At 39.7% G+C, this 19,645-nt stretch overlaps 2 protein-coding genes across 3 annotated transcripts in view; both read right to left on the minus strand.

Moving 5' to 3' along the window:
- The window catches only part of LOC101472977 (pleckstrin homology domain-containing family G member 3), a 30,605-nt gene extending 26,676 nt beyond the window's left edge, over positions 1-3,929 (minus strand). Inside the window, exon 1 of the mRNA XM_076877388.1 lies at positions 3,708-3,929. The gene's annotated coding sequence lies outside the window, so the exon portion shown is untranslated. The remainder of the gene's footprint in view (positions 1-3,707) is intronic.
- A 5,241-nt stretch (positions 3,930-9,170) lies between these two features.
- Positions 9,171-18,391, minus strand: spint1a (serine peptidase inhibitor, Kunitz type 1 a). Of its 2 annotated transcripts, none has more exons than XM_004540806.4 (10): positions 17,593-18,391; positions 16,966-17,123; positions 16,680-16,821; positions 14,115-14,282; positions 12,875-12,916; positions 12,275-12,403; positions 12,112-12,162; positions 11,821-11,991; positions 10,335-10,397; positions 9,171-10,143 (listed from the first exon to the last, which is right to left on the minus strand). In XM_004540806.4, the coding sequence occupies exons 1-10, from the start codon at positions 17,999-18,001 to the stop codon at positions 9,959-9,961; spliced, it is 1,518 nt and encodes a 505-aa protein (XP_004540863.2). In that variant the 5' UTR covers positions 18,002-18,391; the 3' UTR covers positions 9,171-9,958. The 2 variants fall into 2 exon arrangements, with proteins under 2 accessions (XP_004540863.2, XP_004540862.2); XM_004540805.4 differs by having other exon boundaries at positions 12,275-12,406; positions 17,593-18,388.
- Between the last annotated feature and the right edge of the window lie 1,254 nt (positions 18,392-19,645).

Below are 19,645 nucleotides of genomic sequence, written 5' to 3' on the forward strand. Positions count from 1 at the left end.
AAATAAAACATTGTAAAAATACTTAATATAATTATTTTTAATATTCCTGAGATAAGAAAGTGACATCCAACCAACATATGAGTTCTATTGTGTTGCCTTGCACAACTGGTATCAAACGCTGCAAAAACTCAATAAATTTGACCTTTGACTAAGCTCGGCCAATTGATTTTCAAGTGCTGGGTTAATATACAAAAACGCAGTACTGATGCTGAGAAACAGGCTTTGAACTTTTCCCATTGACCAGTGAACTAATAAAATCCTCTGATAATCCCACCTACTATGACCTCTGAGCTAACCTTGCCAAATGACCAGACCAAAACTATGTTAATCTGTCTTTTGTCAATCAGAGGCTAGACTGGGAATAATGGGCTCAAACCTAGATACAGTGCAGACGTCTGGGTCTTAAAAATGTCTTATCAAAGGCTGCTTGTAGCTGTAGAACAGTGGCTTGGGATTGTAAGTTTTAAGATGCCTAACAGGACACTGTAACTTAATCTTAGAACATCTGGACAGTATCATCAATTGGAACTCATTAACTTTTACCTACATTAGCTGACATATGGCAAATCCTTGTTTTCCTAGGGAGGGACAGTGGACAAATTTTGAGTCTTAACAAAAACATGAAACACACGCCCAACATTCATGCCAAACTGACCACCTGTGCTTGAACTAGTTGTCATTTCACACAAATGGAGAACATTTGGTTCCCACAGCTGATGACTGCCCTAACCGCAGCATGAACCTCCCATATGGGAATTTGCAACTTGCCCCTTAATTGAAGACAGATGCCACAAGAGCCAGGCTGACAGTTATTAAAAGAAAAACCTGCAATGGATCATTTCTTTAGACCAGCTGATAAACTGGTCTGAAGAAATGTTCCTCTAAACGGCAGGCTTTAAAGTGATCCGCATGATCGGCAGCAAGAACCCAAATTCCTTTCTTTAAGCAAAACAAACTGACATTTAAGGGGAACAGATGCTGGCAAACATGCAGTACTTGTGCAACTAAATAGGAAATGTCATCAGCGCGGTCTGAAAACACGCAGACAAATGTGTACCTTGAATCAACATCTCTGGTTTGATATGTTATAGGAAAGTCCCCAGGGGCTGATAGCGATCTATCTGGAGCTTTTTTCCGTTCGTGGATGTTATGTGGAAGTGAGACTGAAGAACATGTCTACAGAGGAAATCAGAGAAAAACAATACTTCTCCTCTTGGGGATATGTGCCACTTTCTCTGTCTCTCCAGGCATATACAAGGAAGATGACATCATACTGCCAACTATTTGATTGCATCTGCTTTTAAAACACTCCCCAAAGAAAGCTTCCATGCACAGGTTGTCCTACTACAAATGATGACGCACAAGTCGGATTCAGAATGAAAAAAGGGACCTTAATTGGGCTTTTGTGAGACAATTAACAACACAAATTAATTTCCCATGGTGCAGAACAAGTTGATGGGAGGAGGAACTATAAATAGAGAATTCTTGCAGTACTTCTCTTTTGCATCACGGTGAACAAAACGTGTACCCAAACACGGGCCACGGGAAAGTGAAAATATGACAAGTTCCCCTCGGGATGTCTTTACTCAGTCACGGTGGGGTGGATTTTCTTTATTTCTTTATCATCAGGCAGGACGGATGTTTACGCTCAGAACGAATAAAAATCTGACCTGGAACGGCCCGGGATTCTATGAGGTAACCGAGACAGACTCTTTATTATTCCAGCATGGGTGCCATATTTATCTAGCACGACCTCTCTTACCCAGTCCATCCTTGTAGAAAATACCGCTTGAAAAATAGCCTTTATGTGAGTGCCCCCTTTCCCACATTATTTCTGCAGTTTGCCCCCTGACACACAGGCTTTAAGACTTTTAAGACCAGCTTTTCATTCACCGGAGAAAACAATACACCCCAATGGTCGCTGTTTGTCTCAATCAAATCCACAACCTTTACAAAAAGACGCTGCCCTAACCTTCCCCCAGCCTCTTACTTTTAACTCTGTTGCATTTGTGAGCGTGAGGCTTAAGTGAGGTGATAAGTGACCCATCTCAATGAACACCCACAGAGTTGTGCCCATATGGTCTGCGTACAATTTAGCGAAAATAGCCTTTAATGGGAGAATAATTGTTTCCCAATGTGGTGGAAAAGGAGAATGAGCGATTTTCACTTCCCCACCTGAGACCTATAACTGTAGAATGCATACCTGGCCTGCGAGGCTGGAAACGGCCAGCTTAATGTGCAAATGACAAGTGAAGACTTCAAGTTTTGTAAAATTATAAACGGTAGACAACCAGAGGGAAGGCAGTCCTCCATAATGTCCTGCAGTGTTTGGAAGGGAGAGGACCGGACTGAGGAGTAAAATTAGACAAGTCTTCAAATAGAACTGCAGTGTGCACGTTTAAAGGTACATTACACTTCTTTTGCAAGCCAAATGGTTCATTGGGCCTTCTTGAAGGCTTGTCAGTACTGCAACGACAACCTCCCTTGGGTGTCTAGAATACCAAATCTCTTGTGGCACTCAAGTCTCCCCTTTCTAGTAAACACAATGCTGTCTCTGTTTAAAGACAACTTTTAATTCTTGCAGTCTAATCTAAGCTGAAATTTAGAGGGAAAAAAGGAGCTAAGGCAATTCAGGACAATATAAAAAATGCTAAGAACAGCATCAAATGAGCAACGAATGGCTAAATAATAAAGATGGGGATTTCTGAGACTCTCAAAAGAAAGAATAAGGCCTCTATATAGATGAATCCAGCCTTGGATCTGCAGCTCTGGTAATTTTATCACAGCTGCAGCATACCGAAACTCTGGTAGAAGGATTTAGAGGCCAGCTCAGATCCAAGACACACTTGGGCAGTTTCCTGTCTGGACCACCTTAAAGGGAGAGTGCTGTTCATCGCACTGAGGCAACATTTAAGTGGAATAAAGTTGCTTCGTTATTGTCTGAAAGGTCAAGTGAGGTCAAAGAGGCAGAAGATTGAACTTTTCAGCGGTAATTGATTGATTTTTGCCCCATTCTTATTCTTCAGCAGCTGGTGGGGACGAGTCATTAAACTACCATTTAAAACTTCCCTGTGTCTCTCCGGGGCGCTCATTAGAAGAAACAATTAGGATGGTTGGGGCCAAGTATGCGCTCTGTAGGGGTGGAAATTGGATGCGAGGAAAGAGGAAACGGCAAGTGATTCAGCTGCAGAGGGAGGACTAGTTTTTCTCACAGGATAAGCGTGGTAAAGTGGAAAATGTCTGTAATGAGAAAAAAAATACAGACTGCAGCAGCTGACCAAAGTTCATTGAACGGAGAGGGTTTTGCGTCAAAGACAAACAGAACTTATCTGACTGAAACTCGTGCCCACCTCAGGTCCTGTGAAATTATATTAAACAGAAACTGCAATTCATGTAAAGTTAAAGACGAAGAGGTTCTTGATAAGAAACGCGTTATGAGTAACCAACTCCACAGCTCATCTCTGTCATAATATACACGGAGAACAGATTGGCATGCAGATGTTTTGTAACGCTCTGGCGGTTTCGGTCATTTGTCTTTACTGAAACTGAATATTTGTCAGCTCGAGACGTGCTTCACAAAGACAATTACTTTATTATTTTACCCTCTGCAACCACCGAACAATAAAATAAACCGCGCAGTGTGTCTTTCCAAAGCTAACGTTAAGTTAGCTAAGATTTGGTGAAGTTATCAAAAGTAGCCCACGTACCCAATTCGCCAACTTCTCTCCTTCCAGCGACTACAATCCTCAGTAAACCCCTTTTTCTTCTGTGGTTTCTGGCTGAAAATATCAGGTTAATCCGTTAGTTTACTCTCTTCACATGGTACATGCAGCTCAGACACACACATCCCAACTGCAGGTTATCAGCTCGTACTGCGTCCGAGAACTAAACGGCTGCATCTTTGAAGAACTGCAAACTGATGGCGCTTTCAATGTCTATCGGAAATGGCGCTTATGGGTCCATGCCACCCCACTAATTGTAAGTCAGCATGGCTTAGGATGCTGATTGCATTACACCCCCTGCTATTTTACCTTTAAACAGGATTAGCAGTGTATGTCGCAGAATAACTGCTGTTTTTATGGGGTGTAGTTTACTTCGTTGTTTTAATTCACAATTGTAACTCACTAACAACAATCAAAACAGACGTAGCACAATAGCTCAAAGTAAAAAAATTGCTTATATATAAGTCCGTCTCTCGAGTATTCAACAACAAACAAGACAGGCGTGCCTCCAGAATATTTTCATTGCGGTGGTTATGTGGAGGTGACTAAAAATATTGCGGCGGCACACCAAACACAGAATTTCCAGTTTTATTATGCTGTTGTCAAATATCCGTTACTTGAAAAATATGGCAAACAAGAATGAAAGAAAAATAATTATATGCCTAGTTAATTTCCTAATATTAAAGTTAAAGTTGATATCACTGAAAATAATTATAATTATTAAAATTATTATCAACATAGGACAGTCTTGGCAGACAACCCCCACCCACCCACACCCACCACCACCACCAGTGGGCCCCCCGACGGTGGTGCCCCTGAAACAAGGAGCGCATGAAGTGTACATACCCAGAAGACGTAATATTTACGAGGAGGACGCGAACGCAGCACAGGAACGCCTGTTTTTGACATGCTGTAATGCTTGGTGGGTGTCAGATGTGTTCCCACATAAAGACATCTGGACTACATAGTATATATGTTTCTTTAAACAAAATGTTGGGTCCTTTAACAATAAATAAACAAATAAATATATAAAATCATCTTTACTCCCACCCACGGAATATGTATGCAAAGCAAAAGCTTGAGAAAGACACCCCCGCCAATAACTTTTACGAGGGTCAGGTCATCTGAAATGGGGACTTCACAAAAGATGGTGTCAGTGAGTGTATTGGGTGGGTGCTAATTTATGTGCGCTATTGCTTTGCGCGACCCCCTCTCTCCTGTCCTCCTGAAAATAATGTCACCATCACCGCAGAAGGCTGGAGACAGCATGCTTTCCACTTTACAGGAGTCAACACGATGGGAAAAGTCAGCTTTTACTGTCCCACACACCTTAATTAACTTAATGAACTTGACATACTCCCACCCATCTACAAAACGTGGCTGAAATTGGTTGAATTGGTGATTTTAAAGTTAAAAATTAGAAAGGCCAATATCGCCATCTGCTGGGAGCTTGTTATAAATCATTGCATCGGCTTCTAACAGTGACCAGATAACTACAAGCTACCTATGGGGCAGTGAAAACTGAATGTGTGTCATTTGTCATTTACCATTCACTCACTCTCTCACTCTCTCTCTCTCTCACACACACACACACACACACACACATATACAAGGATTATAAAAGGAAGATGAAGATTGTTTTAATTATCTCGTTTAATGGCATGTTAATAGTCTTGCAAATAAGTGATTTCAGTATTTCAGACAGAGCAGGTAATTATAGCATGTTTCATTAAGGATGCATCCAAAGATGGTAGAATTTTAAACATTTTTAGCCAAATGACAGGCACATAAATTAGTCCTTTCTTTATATTTTGTTCCAAGAAGTCAGACTTTCACTTATTTTTTAAAGCTTTCTGATGGGCTTTCAACGTTTTTCTTTGGATGCATCCAGCAACGTACACAGCACTAGTGATGGGATTCTGGCTCTTTCTAGAAAACCGGCTCTTTTGGCTCAGCTCACTAAAAAGAGATGGTGGAAATGGTTCCAGATTTTGCTTCTTTTCTTGGTGTTACTCATTTTCTTTGCTATACCTTTCTACAGGGAGTGCAGAATTATTAGGCAAGTTGTATTTTTGAGGAATAATGTTATTATTGAACAACAACCATGTTCTCAATGAACCCAAAAAACTCATTAATATCAAAGCTGAATGTTTTTGGAAGTAGTTTTTAGTTTGTTTTTAGTTTTAGCTATTTTAGGGGGATATCTGTGTGTGCAGGTGACTATTACTGTGCATAATTATTAGGCAACTTAACAAAAAACAAATATATACCCATTTCAATGATTTATTTTTACCAGTGACACCAATATAACATCTCCACATTCACAAATATACATTTCTGACATTCAAAAACAAATCAGCGACCAATATAGCCACCTTTCTTTGCAAGGACACTCAAAAGCCTGCCATCCATGGATTCTGTCAGTGTTTTGATCTGTTCACCATCAACATTGCGTGCAGCAGCAACCACAGCCTCCCAGACACTGTTCAGAGAGGTGTACTGTTTTCCCTCCTTGTAAATCTCACATTTGATGATGGACCACAGGTTCTCAATGGGGTTCAGATCAGGTGAACAAGGAGGCCATGTCATTAGTTTTTCTTCTTTTATACCCTTTCTTGCAGCCACGCTGTGGAGTACTTGGACGCGTGTGACGGAGCATTGTCCTGCATGAAAATCATGTTTTTCTTGAAGGATGCAGACTTCTTCCTGTACCACTGCTTGAAGAAGGTGTCTTCCAGAAACTGGCAGTAGGACTGGGAGTTGAGCTTGACTCCATCCTCAACCCGAAAAGGCCCCACAAGCTCATCTTTGATGATACCAGCCCAAACCAGTACTCCACCTCCACCTTGCTGGCGTCAGAGTGGGACTGGAGCTCTCTGCCCTTTACCAATCCAGCCACGGGCCCATCCATCTGGCCCATCAAGACTCACTCTCATTTCATCAGTCCATAAAACCTTAGAAAAACCAGTCTTGAGATATTTCTTGGCCCAGTCTTGACGTTTCAGCTTGTGTGTCTTGTTCAGTGGTGGTCGTCTTTCAGCCTTTCTTACCTTGGCCATGTCTCTGAGTATTGCACACCTTGTGCTTTTGGGCACTCCAGTGATGTTGCAGCTCTGAAATATGGCCAAACTGGTAGCAAGTGGCATCTTGGCAGCTGCACGCTTGACTTTTCTCAGTTCATGGGCAGTTATTTGGTGCCTTGGTTTTTCCACACGCTTCTTGCGACCCTGTTGACTATTTTGAATGAAACGCTTGATTGTTCGATGATCACGCTTCAGGAGCTTTGCAATTTTGAGACTGCTGCATCCCTCTGCAAGATATCTCACTATTTTTGACTTTTCTGAGCCTGTCAAGTCCTTCTTTTGACCCATTTTGCCAAAGGAAAGGACGTTGCCTAATAATTATGCACACCTGATATAGGGTGTTGATGTCATTAGACCACACCCCTTCTCATTACAGAGATGCACATCACCTAATATGCTTAATTGGTAGTAGGCTTTCGAGCCTATACAGCTTGGAGTAAGACAACATGCATGAAGAGGATGATGTGGACAAAATACTCATTTGCCTAATAATTCTGCACTCCCTGTAATGTGACGATGTTGTCGCTTGTTGTTGCCCCTGGCTCTCTTTCTCGCTCCCTCCTGCTCTGTTCCTGTGCTACTGATGGTGCCTGAGAGATGCATCCAGCACTTCAGTTGACCCAGTCTCCATTTCAGCCAGTGGTGTTGCAGTTCACGCTGTGTTGAATAATACAGTTGGGCATACCAAATATTCACTTTCAAACGTGTTAGAATTGTACAAACTCTGTTTTTCCCTTAGTTACTTACTATAGTTCCATGTATGGATATTTCAACAAATTGCTGCATCTATTTCCCATTTCTCTAGGGAAATATCACAAAATGAGGGGTGGTTCAAAACCTTTGCACAGCAACGTACCGTACTGTGCAAAACTGAAAATAATATTCTCACTTAATTTGCTTTGTGATGGTTTTGATCCTATTCACAGAAATTTGCAGAGCCTGTGACTTTATGGTGAGTTACAAGTTTCCCTGTTGGGCAATAAAAGCCTTATTTTTATAAAAATGCTCTGCAGTCCTTCATAAAGACAGACAACTGGTCACCCTAGTCAGTATATAAATTGCCTATGATGCGTTGTTTAAAAACAGTATAATACAAATTTGCCGGTGTAAGAGATTTTAACATTTTATTTGAAATAAACTGACACGATCACTTAGATCTCATTGCTCTCACCTCACAGGTTTCAGCACTTCTTCTTTCAACTAGCAGATCACCTAGAAGCCAGCAGAGGTCAGCAGAAAGATAAACCACCTCCACTTTGCATAGCCTTATGTGCTAACCCTATATCTGAACACAAAATTAGGTTATCAGGACTTATAAAATTTTATATCTTGTAAATAAATGACAATAATCATTAATATGACTTCCTATCCAGAACTTTACAAGCGTATCTGTGTGCTGTGAATACTCATTTACATGTTTTATTTTTGGTTTATTATTTTTAATAAATTAGCAAGAATTTCTAGCATTTTTTTCTTTCCATTTTGGTGTGTTGTGCATTGAAGAGGTGAAAAATGAATAGAATCCATTTTGGAATGACGTTGGTAAAATGTTGAACCCATGTCATTAGTTTCCCGATGTGCCATTATATCACACTTTATGTTGTTAAAGTGTGGAGAAAGTGTTGCATCATGCCAGTGAAGTTGACAGGATGTGGTTCATTTTCTGAAACTGCTTAAACAGACATTAGCCGAAGTGGTTTGACTCATTTCAGCCTCAATCATTGCTAATGTGAGCCAAGTCGTGCAAAGTATAGACCAGACAAGTAACCAAACACAACAAAAATACATTTGCACCTAAACCCAAAACAGCAAAAGCATATTTAATGCTCTTCAAAATGTCTACAGTCTAGGCTACATTGTGATATTACTGTACAGATTTCAACAACTCAGGTACTTTTATAAGGTTTATAAACTGTATTACCTGTGACTTTTAACCACCTGAAGGTGAGACAAAAACTTATTTAACAAATAACTCCACACACAGTCACCAGGAAGTGTGTCATGCTCTCCAAGGGTGTCTTAGAAAGCTAGTGTGTATTACTACAAACACATACCTGAAGATACACACGCAGAGCCCAGATAAGCAACATGGTAAATCTATAAAAACCAATAAAAGATCCAATCATAAAGTATATTAAAAAAAAAAATCAAAAATCTAATTTATTAATCATCCCAGCTGCACATGCACAGACAGGCAGCAGCGTCAGAAGTCTGAAATACTAATTTCACTAACAAAAAACCCCCAAATCAAAGCGTGCGGCACATTACACAAGACAGTGTTGCAAGAGCTGACTAAATGAAAACTGAAACGTGTTCAAACGAGACAGCCGATGTGTTTTGCATGACAAAGATTTCTCAAATAAAAGTGAGTTAATATTTTTATTAAGGAAGAACATCACGATCCAGCAAATATGTACATTTTATGCTGAATAATTAACTGCAAGTGTATTTATTAAAGCGTGAATAAGGAATTGATAATATATGATGCTTGTTCTAAAAACAAATATTTAAAAATGATCAACCCAGAAACTTCAGGGTAAAGCGTTACCTTCTGAAATTCTAAGAATATTTATAGCATTAACTATTCATATGAAATCCATGGGAGTATGTAACAATAGTTTGTAAAACACAATACAAAGAAAATTGGACAGAGTAAAGAAGGCGGCATTAAAGCAACCGCAGTGGCAGTTATGTAATGTCAGTGGCGTTAAAACATCACTGACATTACATAACCGCCAAATTTCCCAGATTTCAGTTGTAAAAAAACAAAACAAAATCAAGAACATTACTTTGTAGAAAGAGGCCAGTTTGGGCCTGATAAGAATGTAGACTTTAATAATTTAACTGTCCACACGGAGCTATAACATAATTTAATGCAACGATGAACATGTAGAGAACCTTTTTTGGGGGGGTGGGTATGGTTAAAATTGATCATTTCCTGTGGAAATCTACTTTCAAAGAATTAAAAGTACTTTCCTATCAGCCTGCACAAACTGCTATCCAACAACTCAAAAAAAAAAAAAAAAAATCAAATGAAACCTCACATTTCATCACTGATGACGTCCAAGACATCCTTGGCTGTACATTACCTTTAAAAACATACATCTCCAACTCGCAACCTCAACCAAACACCAGCCTTTCTTTTCTCATCGATCAGATGGGTTTGGTGGTGCTATTGTAGACCAGAGCGTCTCTGCTCGGCTCCATCGTGGTGTACGTTGCATTACTGGCAGGCAGACGACGGTGCTGGGACTTCCTTCCCTTTAGGAAGTGGTACACCAGGATGGCTAGAACGATGACAATAGCCACACCCAACACGATAGCTAACGCTAAAATGGCTGTTAAAATGAATTAAAATAAGCATTACAATTACAGCATTACATTTTTGGTCATATAAGATCTGAGCTTGAAAAGAGGGTGAAGAGTAATGCTCTTGATGTAAAAGTGGTAGGATGGGTATTTAAACCTCAACGGGCAAGAAATGATTTTCCTTTGGTACAGGCATAGATAAAAATAAAGGGTAATATACCTGTTTGGCTGTCACTCTCACTGGTTTCGCTCTCTTGTCTTTCTCTTAAATATACATCATTTTCTGAAAAACAAAAAGCAGTATGTCATTAAAAAAAGTTCCTTTAATATTAAAAACAATCTTTTAGAGGAAAGAGCAGGTGTAAAACCACTGCTGAAGTTGGAAATTGTTGGTAAACTCTTGAAATTGTAACACAAGTTAGTAAAGGAGTTCTGAAGTGTGGAGCATATAGATCCAAACCTATTTATAATACCCCAAATGCCACATAAACACTAACAAATAACTATCAATTTCAATCAATAATTCATTCATTTAAACCAGGGATGTCAGTCATTTTCAATCGTGGGCCACATACAGCCCACTTTGATCTCAGTGGGCTAGACCTGACCAGCGAAACTATGTGAAATTACAGGTAAAGTTCTGATATTTTATTGCCCTGATTGTCTTGTAATTAAAAAATATATAGTTTTCTGTAAACTTGTTCACATAAAATGTCATTTTTATTTTACTGTGAAATCGCTGTAAAAACAAACAAACAAACAAAAAAACCTCAGGGGTGTCGTTACAGGGCCAATTTTGGCCCCCGGACCATATGCTTGACACCACTGATCTAAACAGTAAAACCAAGCAACCTGTTACTCTTTAGCATGAAGCAATGATGGAAATAACTTAATATTAACTTGCAGATTTCCTTTGGCCAAACACTTTGACAGTAAAGACAGAATGAATTACATTTTACTGCTTCTCTGTATGTTAGCATCTTTTTACTAATCTGGCAACGAGCTAATATTTGTGTGTCACCGTGCGACTCGGCTATAATTCATACGGTTCATGAGTCTCATTCAGCCGTATTCAAATTATGTGCAATAATGCATGGCCCAAGGTTTCAGTATCGGTTATCATCACCTCCAGCAATAAATGCATAAACATTTTTTGGACCATATGGTAACGCCAGTTTGTCATTATACAAACAGTTCCATATTTACAGACCCAACAATCATGTAGCAGAGTTGGCATTTAGTTGTTTTCACCTGAAACAATATTTAGTTGGCCTTTTTCCTCACCAAATGATCACTAGCTAGTTGTTGGCAGCAGCTGGGCAATAATATACAGGAAGTTTATCAGGGCTTTTTATGGTCCACAAAGGCTCAACGGTGAGATAAAAGATAACGCGAGGTCCACTGTGGAGCTGGCTTCTATCTTTTGTGGGCTCGTGGTAGAATTTATTTGATAAAGAAGTTAAACCTACTGGAAAATAATTCATTTACAGTTCACCTTGTTTACAGTTCATTGTGAGAGCTGTGAACTGCTCCATCAGAACAGGTGTGAAATGTCACCTCTAACAAAGGCGCCCAAACTAAACCCGAGGAAAACAAAGAACCATTTAAACTCATGTAGCATAAAAATGGCATGAATAGGAAATTGTACTATCATATATGAAGTCTGGGATTATGTGTACTATAAATATATAAAAATAAAACCCTACCTGTGACACCACGACAATAGTCTTGACAGGCCTCCTCATTCTCAAACTTGTTATCATTTCCTCCGCAGCCACCGTAGTTGAAGCGCAAACACTTCCGTTCGATGGGTTGGTAGTACCACTTAGTCATACTGTCCCTGCAGTCTCCTGGGTCGGGAGTTTCTGTGCAGTGTGCTGTGAATTTCAATAAACCACCACTAAGGTTACATAGATAATACCAGCCTGTGCTACATTTAGAAATAGCTAATTATATAACAAATAAACTCTAGAGAATGGCTTAGAAGCTCCAATCACCTTTTTTTTCATTGACTGGAATCTGCCGCAGAATCTCAAAGTTGTCTTTCACTGACGACCACACAGGAGACAACACCAGTTAGCATGACTTTCAAGAAACATTTTATCAGAGTGCTATCAAAGCCCCATTTGTCATCCCACAAGCCCGTTAGTTATTGCTCACACTCGTCGCAGTTCTGCTCATCAGAGCCGTCGGTACACTGTGGTGTTGAGTCACACTCGAGTGCAGGATCCAAACAGCAACCATTAGCACAGGTGAATTGTGTCGCATTACACGGAGCACCACATTTTTCTGCTGTGACACACAAACATAAGGGAAAGTGTCATTTGTACTGCTCTATGGCCTAGATAGATATTTGCCCTAGATAACTAATTATATCCAATAGCTAATGAACCATCAGACAACTATCACCTAGAGTTGTGGTGAACTTAGCAGTCAGGCCATAAATTTACATAGTTTTGGTTGTGAGAACAGGTTTTTGTCAAATGGCCAGAAACACAGCTTCAAGGGAATTCTGATGGTGTTTCGCAATTGTGTAAATATGAAACTATGTGTCAGTACAAATACATTTGTAAAAGTAAATAAATCACTTTTACATGTTAGCCAGTCCCTCATTAGGAACCATTCAGCTTGGCATCAGAGACTGTGAGAGCAACACTGAGGTGACCAAGAAAAACATACAGAGTAGAAAAAGTAGACATGCATTTCCAGTTGTGCACATGAGGCTTCTAGTCTTTTGTTCCGCGACCATCATTTACCTACCTTGATTTTCATGAATTGGTAAACTTCTACCAGATCCTTTTACTGAAAGAAATAAAACAAAAGGAGATTATGATTAAATGAAAATGATTTGTTAATTTTTTTTTTTTACCAGGGAGTAAGCTACAGAAAGTCGTTAATATTGAGATTTTCCTCAAATAAAAAGGGGTTTGATAATCTTAAGGAGAAGAAATGTTCATTTCTTTTAATTACAAACTATCAGTGAAGCCATAAAAAAAGAAGTAAAATCTTAAAAACAATTATTACAGTGGAATTGAAACAAAAGTACCGGTACAGTTAATTCCCATCTTAAATTTGAGTAGATTTAAATCCAGACCGAAACAACTGTATCTGAGAATCTTGGAGAATTACACCGAGCTTTTAGATCAGGTCACTGACGTGTCCTGACGGTGACATTTCACCTCTTCAGGCAGAAAGACGACAACTTTCAGCAATAGTCTGCTATCTCAGAATCACTCAGCAGAGAGGCTGAGGAGGGATTTTGTCCCTTGGGCGATCAGACAGTATAACACCTGGGGGGATGTTTTCAATTTTTCAAATGTTTTTAAATAATCAATTAATATATTTTGTATTGTATTACTACTACTTCTATGTTTTCTGTTAATGCACCTGAGGAGACATTTACACCTACTCTGGAGAGCAGTCTTGATTTGTTGTGCAGAGATAAGTGTACATTTTCTTTACCATACAAAGGACTTTGCACTTATCCATTAGAATCGTGTTCACCGGCATTTTTTGGAACAAGCCTTGATATTGGCTTTGAAGTCTCTACTTGATTTTTCCTTTATTTAAAAAATAATAATAATAGTTCATCTTCACTTGCAGGCTCACGTGATTACCTCTCACAGCAGGAGCTATTTGGAGAATGAAACAAAGCCAAAGTCTCGCAGCTCTGGGCTCTGTGTGCTCAAAGGGCTGGATCTCTGACACAGTTCTGTCTGTGCTGATGTAACTACTCAAACGAAAGCTTAGACCTGAACCTGACACTTAGTGGCAAAAACACTTGTTTTAAATTGAAGGGAATGCTCTAAAACAGGGCTTGAAAATGTAAAAGATGTATACCAGGGCAAGCAGTTACAGTTTGTTCTCTAGATATATATATCCTCTTATAATCTGTAATGTAAACCCCTTCAGTGAATTGACACACACACATATTAATGATCTGTCAGTCATTTAAATGAAAAACAACAAACAGAAGAATAAAAGCATTGATCACAGGTACCTGAACCGTGGCAGGCCTTAACGCACTCGCCCTCAGTGAGATAGTTGTTGAGATTCTCCCTACAGCCCCCAAATAAGAACTCCTCACACTTTTCTTCGGCGCCATTGTAATGCCACCGAGGGAAAGAGCCACGACACGGTCCAGCCTTCTTCGGAGCCATACAGTGGTCTGATGGGACACAAAATAAAAAGGATTACCTTTGAATCACAGCTAACTTACTCCACCACACATTAAATTTCACTAGTAACTTCACAGCCTGTATGTGTTCACTTGAAAATATGAAACCTGTCAACAGCTTATCAAAAGGCCATTTCTTTGTGACTTTAAGAGGAAACAAATTGTGCTTTTTCTTATTTTCAGTAATATAAATGCTGCTAAGATCCTATTAAACACGGCCAGAGTTTCAAGCTATGAGCTCAGCGTGTGTGCAAGAAACCCCTGTGAGGCAAAAGGATTCAGGTTGTTCTAAACGCTCACTCTTCCCTCATGTATGTTTTATCACTCGGCTCTGGGTACGAGGACAGAAACCTCACACACCTGCTGTTCAAATATTATCTGTGTCAGGGGCAGCCAATTAAAGAAAGTTGGCTTAAAGGGCAATTAGCACCTTTCCCTTTAAGACCAAGCACTCGTGCTGATAAGTCAAACAGTGGATGAATCAAGATACTGCGCCAAGGCCCTGTGTTAAGATAAATAAGGATAATATGGGAATTTAATTCATCAAAATGACTCTAAAAGAGTCCAACTTGAAAAGTAGCTGAAAAGAAATCATAAAACAGATCCCCATTAACAAATATAAAATGATTCACTATTAGTCAATGCTTTAAATGTTAATCAGATGACTTTCTGAAGCAAATTAACAATATGACACTTGCTTTAAGTCCATAATCCAATCTGATCAATCGTATGAGACAGCTGTCCTGTCTCATACGCGATACTTTATTTGATGAGATTTTCTTTGACGTGTGCTTCCTTGTTGTCTTGAGAGCAGACAGATAATTACTTATGAAACTGCCGTCCAGACAGAAAGAGGGAGCAGAAAAAAGAAGTGGAGAACAAAAGAGCTACAGATCATGCGAATGTGGTTAATGACACAAAAGATCATAGATTCTTTTTACACTGGAAAAGGAAACGTAGCATTTGGAAGTATAAGCTGTACTTTAATGAGTAAGTTCTCATATTATTTCTTCATTCATGAATGGCAAGAATTGTCATGCAAGAGTCGCGGCACTGACACAAAGGCAAGTCTCAGCAACAATCACACATATTCCACAGAAAGCATTCCTGAACATTATTCAGCACTAAACCTGTTAATGGGTGACTGAACCAACTGCATGGTTAGAAATCTTTTCCTGTCCTTCACTATATAATCAACCAGCAGATGCAGAACTAAGCAAAAGACAACCCCCTATAGCGCACACGTATTTTTTAAAAACAACAGATTTTAAATGACTTAATTAGTACGGACACTAACATTTACGGACATTGACTTTTTGTTTGTGCCGCCTAAGCAGAAACCAGACTGACAGGTTCTTCTGAGTTGGGGGAGGAGTGATGGTATCGGGGGAACAGTAAAAACCACACCGATTGAGATTGCTCACTTCCGTTTTCTCCAGAGAGCGTCATGTCGCCTTACTGTGGTATTTTACAACAGAAGCGACCTGGATATTACTTCCCCTCACACAAAAGGAGAATATTAAACCAGTCGCTTGTGCTCCAAAGTTCATTTTCCTGCTACCAGCCCTCCTTCCCCAGAGTCTTAGAATTGGGTGTAATCCCTTTAAAACACAAGCTTTTATCCCTCTGTGTTCATGTTGTCATGTCACTCTGTCCACAGGAATGATTCTAGCATGTTGTGACATGTCTGCCAACATGGAAGGACTTCAAGGAGCAACTGAAAACAAGCTGCTTGGAAATGTTTAATATTCCAGGGTCAGGGTGATGCAACAGAAAATTAATTAATTAAAATAAATAATCCATATATTTACAAAATTATTTTTTTTTGGGAAATATCTGAATTAGGACGTCTTGACCCCATTAAAGAAAATGTCAACAAATACGATACGGAGGAAAACATGACTCATTACAACTGAAACTGAACCATAGCTCCTGCCAGTCTATCAAGTAATGAAACATATCGGCCAACTCCAAGCTGAGATGTAATTTCCAGCTTCGGACTGGCAGCGCGGTATTTATGTCATGAAGACTCTGATCTACAGGGTAAGGTTCTCTCTCCATTTAAAACTTAAAAACAGATACATGGACTGACTCTTAGATATCACTTTTCTGCTTCAGCATTCAAAGTGCTTTATACAGCAGCCTCAATAACAGAAATAAGCACCTTTGTTCTACACCTAACCCTTCTATCTAACCTTCCAACTGTGATCGTGCCAGAGGATACTTTGGCATACAGACTGGAGAAGTCAGGGATAGAACCACCAATCCTTCAAATAGTAGATTCCTTGCTCCACCTCGTGAGCCACAGCCACCACATAATTTAAATCCCAGTATGTTCAAATCATGCTGAAGGTTCAAACAGCATCTTTTTTCAGACTAGATACTCACGCTCAGACTGCTCAGGAGTGAGGACGAGGACCTTAACTTCGGTTGAATCCGACTGGCCGATAGTATCCGTAACAGTCAGCTGGAACCTGTATTTCCCAGATGTCAGGTTGGAAACAACCATTTGGTCTTTAAATTGGATGTCCTGTAGGGCATATAAAGACAGTGTCTCACGTTTTTTTTAGTGAAACAGCAGGTGGAATCAATACAGTTATAGCAGATATTCCTATAAATAAATGCCATCGTCTTAAAATAATGGTGGTAAACTCAGGTTTGTCACTCTCCTCACCTCATAGACAGCATATAGATATTCGGTGAGCATTTTCCACTTGTAGGACACAATCCCTTTGTCATCTCTGCTTTTCATACCATTCAGTACCAGGCTTTCATGAGGCTGGATCACCTGGCCCGGACCTCCATCGGCCACTGGACGACGGTCATCAGTATCTAGAGCGAAACCGTGAGATTGGTGGGAATCATATTTTGACCAGTTTTAACAGAAAATGTAAAAGAAATAAGCAACAAAACAAAAACAGTACAAGCAACTAAACAAGCTGAAGAGAGATGAACATGCTAACCCTTCCAGGCATGTAGGAACACGCAAAACTGAAGATTACTGCCATAGATATGAAGAACAAGATATGCTTGTTATCATTAAACAAAACAAAAAAAGGGTGAATCAAAACTAGTGGATTTAATTATCGGAGTGTGCTAACAAATTTGGCAAATTCATGACCTTTAAGCATTTAAACAGGACACCCTCATCATAATGTCTGTTGTGAAGTTGGGTTCCTTAGAAAAAAGAAATGTCACTACTGGATGTTCCCACAGTTATAGTCCGTATGCATGTCAGATATTCACAAAGGCATAACTAACAACACTATGACAAATATTCTTTTGTGAGTTTTGGCCTTACCTGGGTCGGGGTGATTAACATGGTACCTGCTAAAAATGTTCTTGTGGATATAACTGTCGTATCCTTTCTTCCCAACAAAGTGGCAAACGTATTTCTGTTTGTACAGGCAATCAAAGAGAAAGCAGGAGCTGATCGTGCCTCCCTCCTCTCCCTCCTCCATGAAGGCGACATTGCACCTGGAATCTTTGCAGCAGGCTTGCACGCAGTCCTTGTGTCGATACAGTTTCGGCGACGAAATAAACGTCGCTCCGTCTTTCACAGATCCGTCGGCATCGAGCACAAAGTCATCCCGACCTTTCTCGAATCGGGCCAAGCATTCCTCACCAACCTGCTGACCAGCGGTGGTTACAACAAGTAACAAGAGCAGCAGCGCACACGCACCCGATCGTCCTTTAATTAATGAATACATTATTTTAAAGAGTCCCACAATGGCAAATTGACGCAAATAAAATCCAGAAGTGAAAGTGAAATCGGTTCAATATTTAAATATAAAAACAGCCACAGTTGGGAAAACTTATAACAAAAAACAACCTAAAAAGAGAGACCAGTTTAGGCCTCAAAGCTAAACAACACTTCTCCTCCTCGGCAGTCGACTCTGATTAAACTAACAACTTCCTGATATTCCACAAGACGTATCTGAGTGCTACCACACTGATCTGACGCTTTACGAGACTGAAACTCAGAAGAGATTAACCTGTTTGATGTCGGCAAAAACCACGGAGTCAACGACATAGCCCAGGTGACTCACCTGAGATACAGGAAGTGAAATTCCACTCTTGAGCCGCGCCACTCCCTTCTCTCTCCTAACAAAACAGGGACAGAGGACCGAGCGTGTGAGTGTAAAGCAGCACTGTAAACACCCGGGCGACACTCCAGTCAATCATTCAGTCCTCAACCTTTAGGGTTGATTTCAAGTTCCATTAGTAGATAATATCTAATAAAATAATATCAGTCAGCAATAAAACAACTAAACAAAACACACGTATTTATTTTAACGCTATACAAACGGCTGTTTTATTTTTAAAAATGAATTAGTAAATGAGATAAATCTAAAAATCCGTCAGATAAACCAGTCGTTGGCAACAAGAGAAAATACACATATTAAAATGAATGAATATAGAAAAAATACTATTAAATCTTCTTTCATAGTAATCAGAAATGTAAAGCGAAAACCAACAACAAGATCTTGAGAACTCTGCGTGCCACCAGTTTTAACGTGCATGCGCACTGAAGTCTCTCGATCTGCATTGAGGGGATTAACGCTATCTATCTATCTATCTATCTATCTGTATATCTATAGATATACATATAGATAGATAGATAGATAGATAGATAGATAGATAGATAGATCACCCTAATTTTTTTTTTCTTGATAGTTATGAAAAGTTGTGGAGACCTCGTTGTGTTGAGATCTGGTGAGCATAGCAGCTGTCACAGCATTTGAGTGTCATTTTCACACTCATGAAAACCATTTAGTGACCTCCTCTGCCTGATGGGGGGAACTGCCACCTCTGAAGAAACCACTGCCATCAGGATAGAAACGTTTAATCGCATGATTTAAGTGATCGGGAGAACTTTGTAAAGTGAAGTGACCATGCACTCTGAGGAGAGAAGTAACACCTCTCCCCGCAAAATAACACGATGATAGCATGCCCTACCTACACCACACATGAATCACTCAGTTGTGAGAATATGGAGAGGAATGATTCATCGGTTAATATCGTTTCCCACTGCATCTCTAGACTAGTGCCTGTGGCTTTTGTACCACAGACGTGCATTTATCATTGTAATAGGGTTTGTGCACTGCAACACAATATCTCCCTTTATGTAAATGTCACTGAAAGGTTTTTGCTGACAACCTAGGGGGAGGATTGCTCTTCTGTTTCTCCTCACATATTGCACTAATGCACATCAAACGTGAGCTGCTGACCACAATTTCCAAGCCTTTTTTTTTTTTTTTTGAAACTGATGTCTTTACCATAGATGCAAATTAGGAATTCTTCCAAAATGGAAAAAGCTGAACAGTCTCTGTGGCTGTGAAGCTCCTCTTTCA

The sequence above is a fragment of the Maylandia zebra genome, linkage group LG19 (genome assembly GCF_041146795.1).
Source record: "Maylandia zebra isolate NMK-2024a linkage group LG19, Mzebra_GT3a, whole genome shotgun sequence".
In the NCBI taxonomy this organism is placed as follows: domain Eukaryota; kingdom Metazoa; phylum Chordata; class Actinopteri; order Cichliformes; family Cichlidae; genus Maylandia; species Maylandia zebra.

What these genes read in the sequence shown, in the direction of transcription:
- spint1a (XM_004540805.4), bottom strand. Translation starts at nt 18,001, where the DNA reads ATGTATTCATTAATTAAAGGACGATCGGGTGCGTGTGCGCTGCTGCTC. An exon ending in TGTTAATCACCCCGACCCAG is followed by an intron (nt 17,124 to 17,592) that starts GTAAGGCCAAAA and finishes GTTTCGCTCTAG; the next exon opens with ATACTGATGACCGTCGTCCA. An exon ending in CTATTGTCGTGGTGTCACAG is followed by an intron (nt 10,398 to 11,820) that starts GTAGGGTTTTAT and finishes TTTGTTTTTCAG; the next exon opens with AAAATGATGTATATTTAAGA.